The sequence below is a fragment of the Protopterus annectens genome, chromosome 8.part0 (genome assembly GCF_019279795.1).
Source record: "Protopterus annectens isolate FY-2018-M chromosome 8.part0, PAN1.0, whole genome shotgun sequence".
NCBI classification, from domain to species: Eukaryota; Metazoa; Chordata; order Ceratodontiformes; family Protopteridae; genus Protopterus; species Protopterus annectens.
Window position 1 is genome coordinate 1,673,859,286 of NC_056741.1, and position 20,558 is coordinate 1,673,879,843.

The 20,558-nt window shown below is 43.9% G+C and overlaps 1 protein-coding gene across 1 annotated transcript in view; it reads left to right on the forward strand.

The window, feature by feature from the left end:
• LOC122809595 (spermidine synthase) overlaps positions 1–20,558 on the forward strand; it is a gene marked incomplete in the record, with an annotated part of 493,078 nt that overhangs the window by 117,695 nt on the left and 354,825 nt on the right. Inside the window, 1 exon segment of the mRNA XM_044081203.1 lies at positions 8,159–8,279. Coding sequence (XP_043937138.1) covers positions 8,159–8,279 — 121 coding nt within the window.

The window sequence follows — 20,558 nt, forward strand, 5'->3', positions numbered from 1 at the left end:
CCTCCTAATAATGACTCTAGGACCATGGATAGGTATGGTAAGCGGATGTTCTCTTCAGCGACCTTTGCTATGCGTTCGCTGAACTACTTATGTCACTTCACCAGACTCCAAAGGGACATCCTTAAGGAGCTAGGTGAAGTAGTACAGGATCCCACAGCTGCAGGGGCTCAAGAAAAAATTGCTTTGCAGCTAGGAATCCTTAATTCTATTGCTAACTCCTCCATGCGACTGATATCATATGCAGCAGATGGAGCGAGTAGGGACGCAGGTACAGGTAGACGCCAAGCCTGGATGCGGCTCTGTAATTTTGCAGATCCCTTTAAGGCGTCCTTCACAAAATCTCCCTTTGATGGGTCAGCTTTGTTTGGCCCTCAAGTGAAGGATACATTGACCAGGTGTGAGCAGGACGGCAAGACTCTTTCTGCCGTAGGGGTCCGTTTTTCCACTCCTTCTAGACCTTACCCTAAAGGACAGAAGGGTGGCAAGATGTGGTTCCGCAAATCCCAAGGAGTTACGCCGGATACACGTGGTCAGTTTACCCCTAGAGGCAGAGGGGGTAACAATAACAGACGCCGCTCTAGAGGCAGAGGGGGTCCACAAAACCCAGGGAAGCAGAGAGCCTCTCTCTGACAAGCCCTTTCAGCATCCCTGAGATGTTGCCCGACTGTCCATCCTTGGAGACAGTCGGGGGAAGACTATCGCTGTACCCAGAAGCCTGGCATTCCCTCACTCAAGACAGATGGGTACAGTCGATCATATCCGAGGGTTACAAAATTCCTTTAGAGGAAAGTCCTTTCTCTCACTCAAATTCCCTTCCAGATGTACCACCCGGTATAAGGGAAATTGCAGAGTTAGAAGTATTAAAACTTCTACAAAAAAGAGCCATTCAGCCAGTTACAACAGACCATTCAGAGCCCGGAATCTACTCAAGATTCTTTTGGTCCCCAAAAGACGGAGACTGGAGACCAATATTGGATCTCAGCAGACTCAACAAGTCTGTGAGAAAGACAAGATTTCGAATGGTCACACTTCAGTCAATTCTGCCCTTCCTAGAGAAGGACAACTGGATGTGCTCAATAGATCTTCAGGATGCGTACTATCACATAAAAATTCAGACGCTCCAGAAGGTTTCTCTGCTTTCGGCTGGGGTCCAGTCATTTCCAATTCAGAGCCCTGCCCTTTGGTCTCACTACAGCCTCCAGAGTGTTCACCAAATGTATGGCAGTGGTCACGGCTCACCTGAGACGTCAAGGATTCCAGGTGTTTCCGTATCTCGACGACTGGCTCCTTTCAGCCACCACCAGGCATCAACTTCTTCAAGCCAGGGATTACACAATAAATCTTTGCACTCAATTGGGAATTTCGATCAACTACAAAAAATCCTCCTTATTGCCCTGCCAGTCTATTACTTTCATAGGCGCAAACTTAAACACTGTTCGGATGTCAGAAACCCTCACAGACCAAAGAATCTCAGATATACAAAGTCACGTGAGGATCATCCTAGCCAGCAAGAAAGTACAAGCCAGAATGGTTCTAAAGGTGTTGGGCCTCATGGCTGCGGCCATTACCCTTCTTCCCCTGGCCCGCTTCTATATGCGCCTGCTTCAGTGGATGTTGTTCACTCAGTGGTCTTACCAACAACTTCCGATACGTCACCAAATACTGGTGACACAAATTTGCAGGAATCATCTTTCATGGTGGATTACTTCTCCCCAGATTCACCAAGGCAGACCCTTTGTACCCCCAGCCCCGGTAGCCACTGTCACTACGGACGCCTCCCTGATCGGGTGGGGGGGTCATTATCAGGGCAGGATGGTTCATGGGACGTGGCAACCGTTCGAATACCACCTGCACATAAATGTCCTAGAGATGAGAGCAGTGCTTTTAACGTTGCAAGCCCTCAATGACTTTCTTCCCTTGGGAACAATTGCAGTTCACACAGACATGTTTGTAGTATGGTATATCAACACGGAACCAAGTCCTACCCCTTGTGTCGAGAAGCTCTCAGACTTTGGCAATGGGCGATCTCCTCTCATCGGTTTCTGGTAGCAACGCATATCCCTGGGAAAACCAACATTTTAGCGGGCAGATTGAGCAGAGCTATTCTCATGCCTCACGAGTGGTCTCTCAAACAATCTATAGTGGAGGAGATTTTTCTAGAATGGGGCCGCCCATGTTGCGATCTTTTTGCTACTCCCCAAAACAGCAAATGCCCAGACTTCTTCTCTCTCTTCCCACTCTTCCCACTGCCAGGCCATCCCCCCAGAGACGCTCTAACCCAGGATTGGCCCCAGGTACTTCTTTATGCCTTTCCTCCTTTTCCGCTGATTCCACAAGTACTCCAGAAAGCCACCGTTTTGAGAGCCAAAATGATTCTCATTGCTCCCTATTGGCCTCGACAGATTTGGTTTCCATTCCTCCATAGTCACCTTTTGGTGCAGCCGTGGCATCTGGACCCAGTGCCAGACCTTCTGATTCACCAATCGGGTCAGCTGCACCGGTCTATCCCTTCTCTCAACCTCACAGCATGGTTGCTCCACTTCCTTCCTTAGCCAGGCTTCCTATGATCTCTAATCCTGTTAGAGACATCATAGTAGCTTCCCTAAAATCCTCTACTAGGAGGATTTATACTAGCAAATGGAAACGCTTTTCTTGTTGGGCAAAAGCTAAAAATATTGATCCCTTTACTGCTCCAGTACAAGCAGTTTTGGATTTCTTGGCGGAAATCTTTCACGCGGGCTCCTCTTCTTCCACGGTCAAAGTTCAGTTGGCTGCTATCTCGAACTTTCATGTCGGGTTCGCAGATCACAACATTGTCCCACAGGCTTTGTAGAGCCTTCTTAAAAGGAATTTTTCTCCTGAAACCTCCAATCAGGAGTCGTCCTCCTCAATGGGACCTAAATTTAGTGCTGACATCCTTGATTCTTCCTCCCTTCGAGCCAGCCGTTTCATGTTCCCTGAAATTTCTTTCATGGAAAACTTTATTCCTGGTTGCTATTACATCGGCTAGGAGGGTATCTGAACTTCATGCTCTCTCTGTTCGCCCCCCCTATTTAGTCTTCCACAAAGACAGAGTATCATTGAGAACTAATCCGACCTTTTTGCCTAAGGTCGCCTCAGAGTAATTTGAATCAGGCTATTGATCTTCCTGTATTTTTCCCAAACTACTCAAACAGATTGGAACAAAAGTTACATTATCTTGATGTTCACCGCCAACTCAGATATTATTTGGACAGAACAAAACAATTCAGGAAATCCGATCAGCTCTTTGTTTCTTATGCTAATAACCAAAAAGGCCTTCCTGTCTCAAAAGTGACCTTATCTAGATGGCTTTCTTCTGTCATCTCTGAAATTTATCAGCTCGGCGGAAAACAGCTGTGCTCGAAACCTAAAGCGCATTCAACCAGAAGCTTAGCCACTTCCACAGCTTTTCAAGCTAGACTTCCATTAGACACTATTTGTGCAGCAGCCACTTGGGCCACTCCTCATACCTTTGTTTCTCATTACAAATTGGATTTGGCCTCCAGGGACAGAGCCAGTTTTGGCTCTACAGTTCTCAAGAGTCTGCTCCATTGAGCCACCCAGGATAGAGGTGCTAGGGACGCGGTCCCATCAAGCAAGAATGAAGGCGAGATTGACAACTTAACATTGAGAAGTTATGTACCTACCATAACGTTCCGTGTTAGTTGTCTTCTCCCGCCTTCTTTCTTGTGACCCTCCCTCCTTCCCGCTGGCCTGGACAGACCTTTTCTCTCTACATGGAAGAATGCTTCTTAAGACCATACAGTACTGGTCCTCCAAAACCATCCTTCAGGCTTTTTCTCTCCTTCTTTCTTCCTTTTGGGAAGTTTTTTATGCTAGGTGTTATTGCCTATAGACAACAAACGAGATCTGGGTACTTACCGCCTTGCATCATGGGATATGGGGCTGCCTCGAGCTGGTAAAAGTGAGACTCGAGCTTAGCAAAGTGTCGAGTCGGAGCCGAGGATCGGCTCCGAACCCATCAAGCAAGAAAGAAGGCGAGAGAAGACAACTAACATGGAACGTTATGGTAGGTACATAACTTCTCATTTGTCAAGTAAACCTTTCAGTAAGTTGCATTTAATAAACGTAACCCCTTTCAAGTGTATTCTCACTTAGAACTTTCCAGTCTATCCAGCCATCATGCCCCAGGGAGCACATGCGCAGACTGAAATCTCAGTTGCTTCATATCTTTCTGTCCATTGTTCCACTATCTCCAAGATAGTTCTCGCTCTCAAAAATCAACACTTTACTGTTGTAGAGCACCTTCAGACAAGGAATGACTGACTGACTTCATATTTCTGTTTACTTTGATCCACTCCTTGTGATTTGTAGAAGTGTTCACAGTGTTGCCTCTGAATAGTCTTGTTCCACAAATTCAGGTCTCCCAGTCACTAATAGCTTCCCACTTGGTTGGTACAACTTTCGTGGTACCCGTTGTTTGCTTCATAATTTATCAGAAATTGTATCCATTGTTATTGGTCTTGTTTCCCATATTTGACTTCTGAGTCGGGCAGTGTTAAAATTTTTCACTAGTGCTATACCCAAGGAATCTTTTGTAAACTCTGTACTCTGCCATCATGGCTTAACCATATTCCTTCAAGTCTATCCTTTCCTCAACTTCCAAAACACAGTAGTAGTGTCTTCAATTTTCCTTTCTTGCCTTGGCCTTTGTTTTGATTAAGTGTTGGTTGGTCTGTACAAGCTGTTTTACAGTCTCTGCTGCCTTATACCAAATTTCAAACATTTGCTGGTGAATAGATTTGGCTGTCTGGTTAGGTTTCACAGCTGGATTCTTATAGCTTCCAGTTTACTACCTCCTACAATGTTCAGTTGTAGTTTTTTGGTGTCTGCTCTCGCTGAAACTAGAACATCGTGGAGACCCCATTCTGGCCCCTTCAGAATACCTAGAATAAATGAAGCATGTGTTCAATCAGTGAGCAAGAGGCAACACATTCAGTCTTTAGTGCGCTAAAGACCCAGTGAAATGAAAGTGTATTCTGGTTATGACCTTTTGACAGATAGTGTCTCATGGAGGTTGCTGACTTCAACATGCATATTACGTTTCTCTGATTTTTAATGTTTTTGATTCAGTTTTTGATTCAATAGTGTTGTAGACCTGAATTTGTTGGGTGCCATTTTTCATTTTCAGACCAGAGTAATTTGGAGAAGGATCTGAGCATTTTTGTTAGTTTTTATTCATGAGACTGGTTTTAAGGGAATTTTTTTTTGCTCTGGTGTAGCCATTGATCAGTCAAGGCCTGAGATTTTTATTACAACTTTAAATACTGTAGCAAATATAACTTTAGCTGCTCTGGCTTGAGGTCTGCAGCATGCCTATTTTTCTAGACCATTTTGAGAATTTTTCTAAGTAAAATTGTAAAAGTAGCATTAACATTTATTTTTGAAGGCTGAATTATCTCTGGCAACTAAAGGCCCAAGACTACATTTGCTATTTCAGTTTAGTCTCCAACAAGCCCACTTAATTTAGTTTACGGTGGTGGGGGAGTTTGCCTGCTCTGGTATTTGGTCGATGGAAGGCTGTGAGACTTGAACCTGAAGAGGGTACCGACTTGTCCTATTGCAGGATGCATTCGCATGTAACACTTACACTCAGTATGGAGTGTCACCAGCTCATCTGAGGCATGTCTTTTGGATAAGGAAGTAAACCAGGGAATACCTGGTGAAAAGCCACATGGACATGAGGAGGGCATGCAGACTCTGCACTGAAAGCATTTTAGCCAGGACTGTACTGGAGAGGCAAGGGGTGTAAGACTCCTATTTCTTTACGGCACTTCAAGAATGCAACTGTTGTGATTTTTAATTATTAAGGTCCATAATTTTGTTGTGTGCTATAAACTGATATTACAACATTCCTGTACAGTGATGTCCTCCCAAGCAGAAAAGCAGAAAAAAACCACCAGCATAGAGTATGTTTTTTTTAGAGAATGTAGTAGCTCTATAATGTTCCTATTTTCGGTGCTTTCATTTACAGTGTGTAGTCTTGTTACTGGGTCTGTATTGTATTCTCGAAAGCCAACAATGTCTAATCTGACATTGTCGGCACGAGAATATCGAACACTCAATCTCTAGCATGTAAACGGAAGTCTCCGTAAGGGGAGATTTCCATTTACTGCAATGTAGTGCTGTCTCGGAGTTGGTATATTTAAGTAGCGGTGGGTGTGGGGGGCTTGCCCCCCTGCTTAAACCTGTTAGGGTAAAAATATAAAGTTTTGATTTTTTTTTTCGTTTTCAAAGTTACGGAACTTCGACAATATGGTGTTGACCATATTGTATTCGATGCTGCATAACTTCGATGTTGTAATATAGACCCTTATTAGCTTCAGATATAACCGTATGGCCTGTCTGTTTATACATGCATGTCTGGTGTTTTCTGGAATTCAGAAGTGTGATTGACCATCTTGCTGATGACTGCAAGCTGGGCATTCTTATCCACTGATACTAAACAGCTCCGGCAAGGACTGAAATGTACACGAGGCTGGTGTACTGAAAATGGTCTCAGGTTAAATGCCAAAAAAGTGAATATATTTTAAATGGCATGTTTCTTCAAGACATGGTGTCGTGAGACCTGGTAAGTATGTGGTCCAATTTATTTCAAAGGGAATGTCTTCAAGATTTAAATAAGTCCTACTACCACTGAACTCGTACCTTTTATCAGACCCATCAGTGTGTACAGTGCCCTCTTGAGTGTATAAATTGAAGAATATTGCTTATCTAAAAAGGCCCAGATACCATAACCAAGGAAAGCAAAGCCTTTGTCTTTCCATTAAACCAACAGATTAGCACAACTCTCATACTAGTAGCCTGCATGCTGCTCCCAGGTGACCAGAGTCTTGCTTTTTCAGTCATGAAAAGACTGTGTGCTAATTAACAGTCTCGTGCAAAACCAGTGGCCGAAACACCTGTACTAGGGACCTAAATCTAAATCTACACCAACAAATAAACAAGACTAGACGGAGAATTAGGTTCTTAATGCATTCCTAGTCTGGAATATGTTGCCACTACATGTCAAACAAAGTAGTACTCCTGACTTGCCTGTAAGGCTTGTCCTTATGCTTAGAGAGGTAGAGACAGATCTGCACCAGGGTTGTTGTATTTAGCCCTGCTTAATTGGGATGCAAGCACTATTATGTGCCTGAAAAGGGAGCTACTAACTTTGTGCTCCTTTGTAAAGGTGTTGTGTTGCTTGCCTGGTATTATTCAATTTCATGCTAGTGAAAATATGTTTAACGTTGTGGCCTTGGGATTAGCAGGAGTTTGTTTGGGATTAATTTACTAATATATTTGGTCCATTTCAGAGTCTCAGGTAAGCTAGAACCTGTTGCATCACTTGGTTTAGGCACAAAGCAGAGCATCTGGTATCCTGTTAAAACTATTCTGCCACAGGATACACCCATGTATGCACCTGCACCCACCTGTTTGCAGCTTGGAAGTTCACCAGTTCAGTTGTCTTGGTGACTTGCATTGTGTAAAGAGGCTTACAGAATGTACTTTTTGCATAATAACCGGTTCGGTTTGTGGTACCAGTTAAGGGAAATAATGCCCTTGGTTTTGAAAATAATGAAATATTCATGTATGTACATGTTTTAAATGCACTGAGTAGCTTGTATCCCTGTATTTTCAAAGATATTGTTCTAAAGTGTGCCGTCGCTGTCATTTTAAGTGAAGTAGTATTTTTCCCAGTATTCCTAAACATTTCAGATTCAGACTTGTATTGAGCAAATTTTTTCTTTGTACTACCTGACTGCATAATCTGTAGCTCTTTTCACATGGAGTTCTATAGAAAACCTTAATCTGATGCAACTGTGTATTTTTCATTTCACCCTGTATGGATGTTTGTACAAATCTGAAATGCTGTTCCCCTTCCTTCATTTAGATATCCAAGGTTCTTACTAAGAAAAAAAAGTACTTTCTTAACATTGTTCTCCTAGCATGTATACATTTTTTAACATTGTTCTCCTAGCATGTATACAGAAAGACTATATTGGAATGCATTTCTAGCACAGTGACTGGAGTAAACAGTATGCATAGCTGCCATGGGGATGCTACACTTTTTTGCTTTGCTTTTTCTTTTTTGAAGGTCACGGTTTTATCATTTCTATCTTGTGTTTTGCAGCAAGACCTATGGAAATGTACTGGTGCTTGACGGTGTGATTCAGTGCACAGAAAGAGATGAGTTCTCCTACCAAGAAATGATCGCTAATCTACCTCTCTGCAGCCATCCAAACCCAAAAAAGGTACACACGCTTTAAATACGGCATTGTACTGTGTATGTTTTCCTTTTTTACTTGAGGGTCTTAAGTTATAAAGAATGAAGTCCTTGTTTTGAGTTCAGTTTCCAAAATCTGCACTTTAAAGTAGTTAAGGCAATATTCTCCATCAGATCAAGGATACAAGCATTTGCTTCTGTTTGAGTACAGAAGTAGATGTAGTTTAGACTGACTATAAATGGGCTATTTTCCAACAACAGATTTTATGATCTGTGCAGCCTTTTATTTTTAAAGGATCTGCATCCTTTTCCTCTTGAGCTAAAATACTGTTTTGTATGTGTGTGTTTCACTTTTAAATTACAAGTTAGCGAGACAGTGGATGCCTGCACCTATGATATGTAAAAGGTTAAGGGAATCAGGTGCATTAAAAACTATACCTTAGTAGCCGAAGCAGTAGGTCCAGCTCCTTTTGTTGAACATCCACGGACTTGGAGCAAGGTTGTCATGACTGTAAAGGAAAATTGGTTATAATTCAACTTACGAGAATGGATGTGCTCCTTTACTGGAAAACTTTCATCAAGAAAGGATTGTAGCCAGATACTTTTGGATGTCACACTTTTGTAAGCAAGACTTTCAAAGACCCTCCAGAGCTTCCCCAGTTATTAGCATTGCCTGTAAGGCCACTGTTGTAATGGGCAAAGTCTGGACATTGTCTTGTAACTGCTGCATTCATAAAGGAGATATTAATTTTGATCTGAAGTAGTTTACTTCATTTGGTCTTTGGGTATTTGGATCCAAATCAGATCTGAGACAGCCGCATTACTAGCATCTGATCTGAGCTCCAAGCTCCTCCCCTTACCCATAATGCCCCACATCTCCTTCCTTCCCCAGATCTCATTTGCCGCTTTCGAGTTCGCATTGTGGTCTCTGAGCTTTAGACTTATCTTTGGGTAAGTGTTAGTTTGCTAGTTAGGAGTTAGTGTAGGTTTTCCCTACTCTCGTTTTTCCACCTCCCCTACCTTGTGTCTTGTCGGTTCAAAAAAAAAGTTTTACTGTAGTAGTTTCCACTACTCCTTGTTTGTTTGTGGGCCTTTACTTCCTGGCATGGCTGACCCCCAGAAGCCTATCTTTTGGAAATGCACAGTGTGTGGCCATAAGCTTTCCCCAGATGATGGCCACACATCTGTGCATAGTGTGTTTAGGCATGGCCCATCGCCTCAGACTGCTACATCTGTGTAGGTGTTAAACCTAGGGCCCTTAAGAATAGAAGGGCTAAACTGATCTTGAAAGGCTTTCTTCCCTCCTCTGGGATGGCTGTCCCCTTTGCATCTAGCATGGCCACAGCAGTGGCCACTTCTACTTCCACTTCCCAAGCCTTTGGGACTCTAGCACCCACCTTGAGGCCTGCGGATGCGGACAAAGGTAAGGACAAAACTAAACAGGACAGACCCAGGAAGCAATCCCAGGACTGTTCAGTTCCATCATGTCCTCCACCCAAAACTATGACTTCTTGGCCTGGTACCCCCAACTGTGCTCACCCAGGTTTTCCCTGGAGCTGGAGGTGTCCAGACCACCTTCCAAAGTCTCTCCTCACCGGCACTGCAGGCCAGGGTCGGTGGCTTCTTCATCGTGCTCTACTCGTAGTTTGAGCGAGGCAGAGATGGACAGAATGATGCGGAAATTCATCCGCACCCAGATCCAGTTGGGAGTCTTGCCAGCCCCCTTTCCCTCCGGAGCGGGTAGCTCACAACCTTTTTTCTCCCCCATGACTCCTTCTCCAATCCGACCCTCTTTTTTGATCCAAGAAGTCTCTGGGTCGGGGAGGTCGGCGCCAATTTCTTTGTACATTGATGCCGGCCATTGCCTTTAGTGTGTTGGATCCAAGCTGTCTGAGCCGTAGACTCAACATCGGAGCCAAGGGGGTTTTGTCTGCTGAGTTTGTCAGACCGCAGTCTTCCCCTTGGCATCTCTGCCTCGACTGCCCTGCCTAATCCGAGGAGAGTGGCTCCCTTACTTGTTTCCCAGGATGTCCGCTCCCCTTCAGAATTTGATGTGGTGGAGAGGGTTCTCGAGTGGGTCGAAACCCATGATCATTTCGTCCTCTGATTCCGCCCAGACTCCCTCAGTTCTGGATACGGCTCCGACTCTTCTGTCATCTCAGGATGCCCTGTGCTTGCTATGCCTCAGGAGGTTCCCTCTCGGGAACAGCAGGAAGTTTGCAAGTCCTCCCCGAGAGTCTCCCCTGAGGAGGTGCCTTGCAAGCAAACGTGCAAAAGGAGGCACCTGGACTCCTCTCCAGAGTCCCTTACGGATGACCCTGACTTGGAGGAAGGTGAAGGTTCTCCCAGATCAACCCCCTGAGGATGTCTGTTTTGGAGACCTCATGGAACTCCTGCGCCAAAGAGGTGGGTGGTCTGCCAAATGCCTCCAGGAACACTGACTCATCTGGGGTTGGTTTTTGGGCAAAGCCCCATCTACCTCCTGAGTGCCCCCCCCCCCCCCCCCGAGGATCCACTTGTGGACCTAATCACCACCAGAGCATGGAAGGAACCGGACACCGTGAAACCTATTCCAAGAGTACCAGATTAAGTACTCTGTCCCCCAATGGACAAGCATAGCTGTAGTAAGGGGTCCCCAGTAGACGCTATGGTGGTGGCAGCCGCCACCCAGAAGGAGCTTGCGCAGGAGACCTTCCACAGTCCATCCTCCTGACTGGGAGTCTAGGACTATGAATCGTTTGGGGAAGTGGGTTTATGCTTAAGCAACCTTTTCCATAAAGGCACTGAACTATATGGCGCATGTCATATGGTTACAGTGTGTGACCTGGTCAATGAAGTCGCTGAATCGCCCCCTAAAGTCCATGTCAGCGAAGGGCAAGAAAGTGTTCTCTGTATGTATGGCCACTTTGACAGCAGTTGCAAATACGTCCATGCATCTCCTATCACATGCCACGGAAGGAGCCGCCAGGGCTGCTGGGTCTGGCTATGCTATGAGCCTGACTTTGGCTATGCCAGATGTTCTTCGTGTTTCACTGTTGCTGTCATTACATTTTGGTTATCTGCCTGCAGGTAGTCTTCAGCAGTCCTGAATATCAAAGTCTTGGATTCCTGCGTCAGATGCTGTCTCGTCTTCCAGGTCATCAGGGGTATAAAACATGCAGCTTATGCCATTACATCAGTCTTTCTTGCCACGCAGTACCCAAAGCAGAAGCAGTTCACAAGTGCCAGTTGGCAGACTCCTGAAATTTTCATTTTCGAGTTTCAGAACCGAAGTCTTCAAAAAAGCTAAGTACCCAGTTGGGGATCCTTTTTCTTGTTCTTAACCAATGCCAATAAAAGTAAAAATTTGTCTTGCCTGTGGAAAGCAAATACCTCATAAAGATTTTCATTCTTACTGCATTCCTTGCTTAGGCCCAGACCATGTTGGTTTTGTGCCTTATTCAACCCCCGAACTATTCGTTGTCGATCTATTTTTGCAGAAAATGATTTTGGTACTCTGTATAACTATCCAGAAATGGCTTAGATAAGCCATCCAACTACCTACATTCTGAAAAAAAACGTAAGGATAAAGACAGACCGCATAGATCCAAAACTGCCAACAATGCTTCCGTTAAGCTAGTCGCCAGTTCGCCGGTACTCTGGTGCTTTCGCAGCCCCTGATACCTGCTACTTCAGATTTGCAGGCCTCTATGGAGACCCATTCGGAGTCCGATATGCCGCACGATGCTTTGACTGTGGAACCTGCGGATGTCTCTACCTTGGATGGGTCCGGAGCTGCTGTGTAGGCCTACAGATTTGCATTTTAAACAGACGCCATCTTCATCCAGGCCTAAAACTCTACCCACGCCTAGAAAACCAACGTCCAGACCGGATGGTCAGGACCATATGCCTAAAAAACAAATGCTTAGAATGGCTGAAGACCTTATTATTTTAATTAGGGGAAGCCAGCCTTCCCCCTCTACGAGACCTAGAACTGATTTTCCTTCTGATTTTTTTGATCAGGATTCTGATACTTCTGTGTCTTCTGATTACCAGGATTTACCAGGATTTGCCCATCTACCTATGAGGATTCTGATGCAGAGGATTCCATTCCTTCTGCTTCCCCTCCAGAAAATTTTTCTTTTGGTGAAACCTTACACACTCTTGGGAGCATCTCCGCTGGGAAAGCCAGGACTACTCTGACTCCAAAAAGAGGCTTAGGGAATTCTTACTCCTTCCTCAACACAGGCCTTTAGCTATCCCTCCTGTTCTGGACTTTGTAGATGATACCTTCTTGGAATCAAGCCTGTCCCCAGACACTTGCCCATCAGGTTTTCTGGGAGTTGGAGGTAATAAGAGTACCTGACTCTCAAGTTCCTCTTCAAGAATCCTATTGCTGATCCAGAGACCATTTCCCAAGGACCTAAGGGCATTAAGGCTACTGCTGCCAAAAATCCCGCCCCTTCTGAAAGAGATGTTAGAGCCCTGGGCAGATGGGGTAAGAAGGTATACACTTCTGCTACTTTGTCCATTAGGGCTTTAAATTGCCAGTTTCATATGTTCAAGTACCAGCAGCATGTTATGGGACTACTTAAACAGAAAATGATGATGATACCTGACTGTGCGGAACACAGAATTGCAGGATTTAATGCATTCTGCTGAACAAGTTGGTAAACCTGCTTTGTAATGTGGTTTTGACTCTTTAGAAGCATCTTGCAGGGCTGCTGTCACTGGGTCGGTACTTGGAAGGCATGCTTGGCTTAAGGAGCAAAACTTGCCGGATCATGTCAAAGCTAAATTACTGGATGCTCCCTTAAACAAAGACAGCCTGTTTGGCACCAAAGCAGAAGTCCTCAAAAAGATGGAGAAAAAAGCTAAATCTATGCAAACTGTTAAAATTTCCTGCAAGTACATCCTCCCAGATTTAGTAGGCATTGGCCTTCAAAGAATTGGTCCTTTCCAGTCTTTTCCAGGCCTTCTCAGTCCAAACCCAGGAACAGCAGACCACCTAGGTTACAGTCTCGGGCTACACACAGGCCTAAGCAGTGGGGGGCTCCCACTTCCAAAGCAGGAAGTAGTAAAAATGTCACAATGACTTAACCTTAACTCTTCCAAGCTCTGCTCAACTGCCTGCTCCCTTAGGAGGAAAGCTCGGCCTGCATGCAAAAAACTGGGAATTCATTACAGAGGACAAATGGGTTTTAGTTTTCCAAGGATACAGATTCCACTTCCACACCCTATCAACCACAAACAGTTGGCCAGACCTACCCCCAAGTCAGTGGGCAGAGGCTCAACAGCAGGTTCTCTCTTCGAAGTATCAAGGCTATTCAACCTGTCCCAGCAGAAGAAAGGCACAGGATTTTTACTCAAAACATTTCCTGGTACCCAGAAAAAGACAGCTCCTGGCATCCTATCCTGGACCTCTCTACTCTAAACAACTTTTTGGTAATCCCAAAATTCAAAATGCTAACACTTCAACAGCTGGTTGCTAGGCAAAGATGCCTGGTTAGCAACCTTAGACTTAAAGGAAGCTTACCTACACATTCTAATAAGGGAATCGTGCAGGAAATACCTACGCTTCAGGGCAGGCTCCATGCACCATCAGTTCCCTGCACTTCCCTTTGGCTTATCTACGGTGCCCAGGGTATTCACAGTGTCTAGCTCCAGCCATTGCATTTTGCAGGCAGAGAAATATTCAAATATAGCCATACCTGGACGATTGTCTGATTCAGGCAGAAAGCCAGGACATGCTATTAAAACATCTGGCATTCGTAAAGAAACTTCTAACCTCGCTGGGGTACACCATAAACTAAAAGAAATCTCACGTAGTACCCTGCCAAGAGATTGCATTCCTGGGAGCAAGCTTGAACACAACTTCCCAGATGGCTTCTCACGCCAGAGAAACAAGGATATTTGACAACCTACTTCAAACTACTGGCCACAAAGACCTAGCTGTCTGCAAGGAAAATTTTGCAAGCCCTGGGGTTCATGGCCTCTTGCATTCTACTAATTACATATGCAAGACTGCATATGAGGAAACTACATTGGTATCTAAAAAGCCTATGGTGTCAACATTCTCAGGACCTGGAATCAATGATTCCTATTATTCCTTGTATAAAGACAGAGTTCCTTTGGTGGGCAGAGGCCTGCCACCACAACAAGGGGCTCACTTTCACTCTACCCCCTGCCACCCAACCCTAACAGACGCATCAGACTATGCATGGGGGGGGGGCTCACTTGGCAGGGCAGTGCATTCAGGGCAAATGAAAGAGTCAGATGCACCTCATATCAACCAAAAAGAAATGTTAGCTGTACAGAATTCCCTGATAGCCTTCAAAGAAATCATCCTAGGACAATTCTTGATAAAGACAGACACCACCACAGTTATGTGGTTCATAAACAGGCGGAACCCACTCATACCCCCTCTGCAGACTAGCCATGGTTCTGTGGAACACAGCCTTGAGCTGCCAAGTGCACCTACAAGCTCCGTTTCTGCAGGCAAGCTGATTTCACTGGCAGACTACCTAAGCAGAAATCTCATGGACCCACACGAATGGAAACTGGAACCAAAAATATTCAACCTCTTGAACAAATGGCGGACTCCAGAGATAGACCTGTTTGCCTCCCCTCAGAACTACCAATTGGACAAATTCTGCACAAGGAGTCCTCACAATCAAGCTTGGAAAGTGGATGCCCTGTCCTTTACCTGGGAAAGCCTCTCTGTTTTTATGCCTCTCCTCTCGAAGGTTTTGCTAAAGTTCAAACTGGACAAGCCAAGGACAATACGGATTGCGGCAGACTGGCCTCGCCAGCACTGGTACACCCTGTTGCGCAATATGGTACTGCTGGAGCTATGGCACCTACCTCGGACACCTTCACTGCTGTCCCAGCAGGCGGGCCATATTCTGTACCCTCTGCTTCAAAACCTGAACCTTGTAGCCAGGCTAATTTCTTCAGCTCTCCAATATCCCTCAGTAAGCAGGTGCTAAATGTCATTCTGGAAGCAAGGAGGCCTAGTACTAGAAAATCCTATGCTGAAAAGTGGAAAAGCTACTGTTCTGGAGCCAGACTTGGGGGATGGGCACAACTGTGCCCTGCTTATCTCATATTCTTCAGTACTTAACAGAAATGTTCCACAAGGGCCTCTCCATCTCGTCAGTTAAAATTCATGCCTCTGCCATTTTAGCACATTATAATACTGAACTTTTTTCTCACCCCTTGCTAAAGCAATTCCTCAGAGGGGCTAAAAATTTAAGACCCCCCAGGCGAGCCCCTACTCCAGCCTGGGACCTTAACTTTGTATTGGAAAAGCTCACTCTCCCTCAATTTGAACCAGCTGCAACTGCAGAGTTTAAATTCTTTTCTTGGAAAACGGCATTCCTTCTAGTCATCACTTCAGCAAAGAGTGTCTGAATTACAGGCCCTCATGGCAGTGAAAGCCCTTCATTATATTCCATGCAGATGGGGTTTCCCTCAGGACAAATCCTTCCTTTATGCCCTGATTGTGTCTAATGTGGCCCTAAATCAGTCCATTCATTTGCCTACTTTTTTCCCTAATCAACAAAACAAAGGGGAATGAATACTGCACTCCTTGGACATGCACAAACAACTTAGATTTTATTTGGACAGGACTAAGCGTCTCAGAAAATCTGAACAGCTGCTAGTTGGCTTTGCAGCAGGGGCAGAGGGGAAGGCCATTTCAAAGCAAACCATTTCTAAATGGATAGCCCATTGCATTCATTTCTGCTATAAGCACCATGGAAAACCTACCCCACAGGGGATAAGATCATTCCACCAGGCCTGCATCTACCTTTACAGCCTTTCTCAGAGGAGTCCCTACCAGGGACTTCCTAGAATCTGCTACCTGGAGCTCTCTACATACCCTCACCAAGCATTATCACATGCCCATTTTTTTCTAAATCCAGAGCTGGTTTTGCCACTGCAGTCTTGCAGGGCTTAATAGCTGGCCCTAATGCTCTTTAACTTCCTCCTCCCTTCCTTTGCTTTGGGAATCAACCCAAATGTAATGACTGCAACAGTGAAACACTAAACATAGTACAGTTGTGTACACTTACCGTAAATGTAGATGTTAGTGTATTCACTGTTGCAGTCCTGGTTACCCTCCCTCCAGACCCCAGACTTCTCTTGGCTCTACCTTTGCTTCTTGTTTTAAGCTTTCTGGTGTATTTGCTTTTTGATGAAGTGCAACATAGGCCGGCTGAGGGCTACCTGCAGGCAGATAACCCAAATGTAATAACTGCAACAGTGAATACACTCTAACATCTACATTTGTGGGAAGTGTACACAACTGTACTTTCTCGTACCCCTTCAAGGAGTCTTTTGCCAGTGCCCCCTACAATGGTTCTTCCCTGTTCAGGAAGTCTATATGCAAGACCCTGGTCCAGAGTGAGAAGGACAGGAAGATGCTGTCAGAATTGCCTTCTCCACCCCTCAAAGGCTCTTTTCGAGGAACCAGCGAGGGGCAAAGAAGATGTGGATGTTCTTAGTGTTTCACTGTTCCAGTCCTAACATATGGGTTATCTGGCTCCCGGTAGCCCTCATTCGGTCCGAATACCAGAGTCCTTGGTATATGACATCAGCTGCCATCGGTTGTAAACTGATGTCAGAACGTCAGGTATAAAAGTAGGTGGGCGACGCCATTTCCCCAGTCTTTCTTGCTGTGGAGCCCGAAGCGGATGCAATTCGCACTAGTGCCGGTTGTCTGTTTACCTTCTTAGCAAAAGGAGGGCGTAGCTATGGGCACAGCATGTGCCAATAGCTACGCCAACCTTGTTATGGCAAGATGGGAGGAAGAAACTATGTTTACATTGAATAATTTCAGAAAGTATGTAGGCTTTTACAGGAGGTTTGTGGACGACCTCTTTTATTTGGCATGGGGATGAGGATACATTAAGAGAATTCTCCACACAAATAAATGAACTTTCGGATTATTTGAAATTTACCCTAGACTATTCATATACCAAGATTTCCTTCCTTGATGTGAACATAGATAGATTACCTAATGGCCTTTTAAATACATCTATACACAGGAAGGCCTGTTATAAAAATTCGCTCTTGCATAGAAGTAGTATGCACCCTAGATTTGTTTTTAATAATGTAATGAAGGGGCAGATTGTAAGAGCATCTAGATTAAATCCCACCATAGAGGGACTTGCAACAGAATTAGATCTACTCAGAAATAATTTTGTGGACAGAGGATATGATACAGAACAGTTTATTTTAACATCAGAGAGGGTATATGAACAGAGAGGGACCACAGCACAGCCCTATTTTTCTGAATATGATATGGACACCAATATCAGTCAAGAGAACAAAGATTCAGGAGTAAGATTTATTACGAATTACACAACTGATTTCGGGATCCTGAGGGCAAGTGTGTTGAAATATTGGGACACACTTTTGCTAGAGGATCAATTAAGTGCTTTGGTTGGACAAAGGCCAGCATTTACATTTTGTAATAGGCCCAACCTTAAAAGAATTCTATGCTATCCTTCACTGTCTAGTGATAGTTCTAATGCCCATCACGTTAGATCAGAGGTTAATACTACTTCCTGTAGAAAATGTAACTAATGTATATACATAGAGGAGAATAAGTTCAACACAGGTACTAATTGTATGAGCGAAGGACTTGTATATCTGGCAACATGTACAGCCTGTACATCATTTTATGTAGGCAAAACTAGCAGACAGCTCAAGGAAAGGATCAGGGAGCATGTCTACCATATAAATAAACATTCTGAACACAATGCACTTGCCAAACATCATGTTGAGTTAGGCAGTACACATAATTTTCTTTTTCGTGTTATACAACAAGTATATCCCAGTATTAGAGGAGGTGACTTTGACAATTTCATCTTAGAATGTGAACTGAGATGGATTATTCGTCTCAGAGCACATCAATTACCAGGGCTAAATGATAAGTTCAGATAAAACCCATTTTAAAGAAAAGGAGAATTAAGAAAATGGGTAAAGTTAGATGAACTATATTGTTTTAGAATTAAATGTTTTAAATAAACATATTCTTTATAAATTTATGTTTATATTTATGTTCACATGCATGGTTTTTAGTATATTGCCTTATGAATATATATGTATATAGTAAATACTGAATATTTATTCATATAATTTTGTTTTAAATACATACTGTGTTTTTAAACATTTACTAGTTTTTAATTAATGGGAGTTGATTAATTAATGAGTGGACCAATGAATGCACTTTTACTTGTATATAAGAATTTGAATGAACAGATGTATTTGTGAGTTGATAAAGCCTGTTGGTGAAAGCGCTACTCTTCTAATAAATATTGTCTATAGATCGTTGATGGACTACATTATTTGATACTGCATTTATTTGGAGAACATTGCAACAAATGAATTTATATTGTGGCAAGTGGACTATTTGGTGATCGTAACACCATCTTCTTTTGATTCTGTTTATGCCATTGACTGTGTGTTTTATAGCTTGGATATATGTCTATTTTCAGTAGAGGCCCGGGGAGAAAAGCTCCACACTTTTCAAGTAAAGTTCACATCTACAGAAATACATATTTAGAATGCAAATACATTTTCTGTAAAGAAAAGAGAAATAATATGAGGTTGCACATTTATAAAGTACATCTAAAGAAGGCTACACATTTGATTAGACTTAGTATAATTAAATGAAGTTACTTTTAATTGTTGATGAATAATAGTTAAGAAAAAAATATAGTATAGATGTAGATAAGAAAGGAAGATAAAGGAAAGTGAAATGGAGAAGCAGTTAAGTAATGCTTCTAGAAGTCATATGTGACATTTTTTAGAGAATCAAGTAATACGTAAGACTATGATAGAGAGGAAGCATAGTAGTAGTTAAGATGAAATAGTTTCAGAGATGAGAAGGTAGGTTGAATAAAGTAATAAGGGATAAGTTGTTCAGTCAGGTTTAGAACCGAGGCACATCCAATGTGTTTTCAGGAAGAGTTTAAGTTTATTTTTAAACTGAGTAATAGAGGGAACTGTGGTAAGTTCAGAGGGAAGTAGGTTCCAGGTTTTTCCAATAGAATTAGAAAAAAGAGTCTCCAGCTTTTTAGACGTATACAAGAAATTTTTGTGAAGATCTTGGGGATTTCAGGTTATCATAGGGGTGAATAAGGTTAGATAGGATGGGTGATGTTCATAGTGTTACCCTGCTGCAGTCATCACACTTGGGTTATCCTGTCGTCAGGCAGTCCCGCAGTCGTCCTGAATTCCAAAGTCTTGGTCAGACGTCGGTTGCTGTCGCTTCTTCCCTGATGTCAGAGCGCCAGGGGTATATAAGAGGCATCCGACGCCATTTTCTTCAGTCTTTCTTGCCGCGCGGTGCCCGAAGCAGAAGCAGTTCTCAAGTGCCGGTCGGCCGACACCTGAGATTTTCGAATCAAATTTCAGTCTGAAGTCTTCAAAGCTAAGTACCCCGTTGGGGAGCCTTTTCTTGCCTCAGTCCGATGTCAGAAAAAGTTAACCATTGCATTTCTTGTGGGAAGCAAATACCTCATAAGGACTTTCATTCTTATTGTATACCTTGCCTAGGCCCAGACCTCAACGTCACTGGTTGTCTGTTTTGTGCTAGGTTCAATAAGCGAACTATAAAGCGACGCTTTGATTTCGCACGACACTACTTTGGTAGGAAATTTTAATTACACTATGCCGTCGGAGCAACCGACTACCGGCGTGCATAAAAAACGCAAAGATAAAGACAGGCAGCCTAGATCCAAGCCAGACTCCGAGGCCTCGGCTGGGCTGGTCGCCGGTTTTCAGTGAGGCACCTACGCAGCCCCCCACGACCGCAGAATTGGAACCCCAGACCACTTCGGATTCTCTAGCAGAGAGTTCTAGGCCGATGCAACCATTTTCTTTAGGCCCTACCGACAACATTGCAGAAGGAGAAGCCGGTGCTGCGGAAACACCTTCAGTTACAGAAGGTGTCTTCAGACAAGACTACTCTCACCATAAAATCTTATGCCAAGCTTAAGACTTCTCTAAAACCAAAAAAGACTGCACATCAGTCTCTTGTTCAAGGCCCCATGCCTAAGAAACAGATGCTTAAAAAGGCTGAAGATTTGATTTCTTTAATCAGAGGTTCCCAACCCCCCCCCCCCCCCCCCCCAGACAAAAGGCCTAGACAAGAGGAGGATTATGCCTCCTCTGATCAAGTGTCTATTTCCTCAGGCTCCTCTGAGGAACAGGATTACTCCTTTCCCCCTTATGAAGATTCTGATGCTGAAGATTCCATTCCCTCGGCTTCTCCCCCTGAAGATTATTCCTTTGGGGAAATCTTACATACCATGAG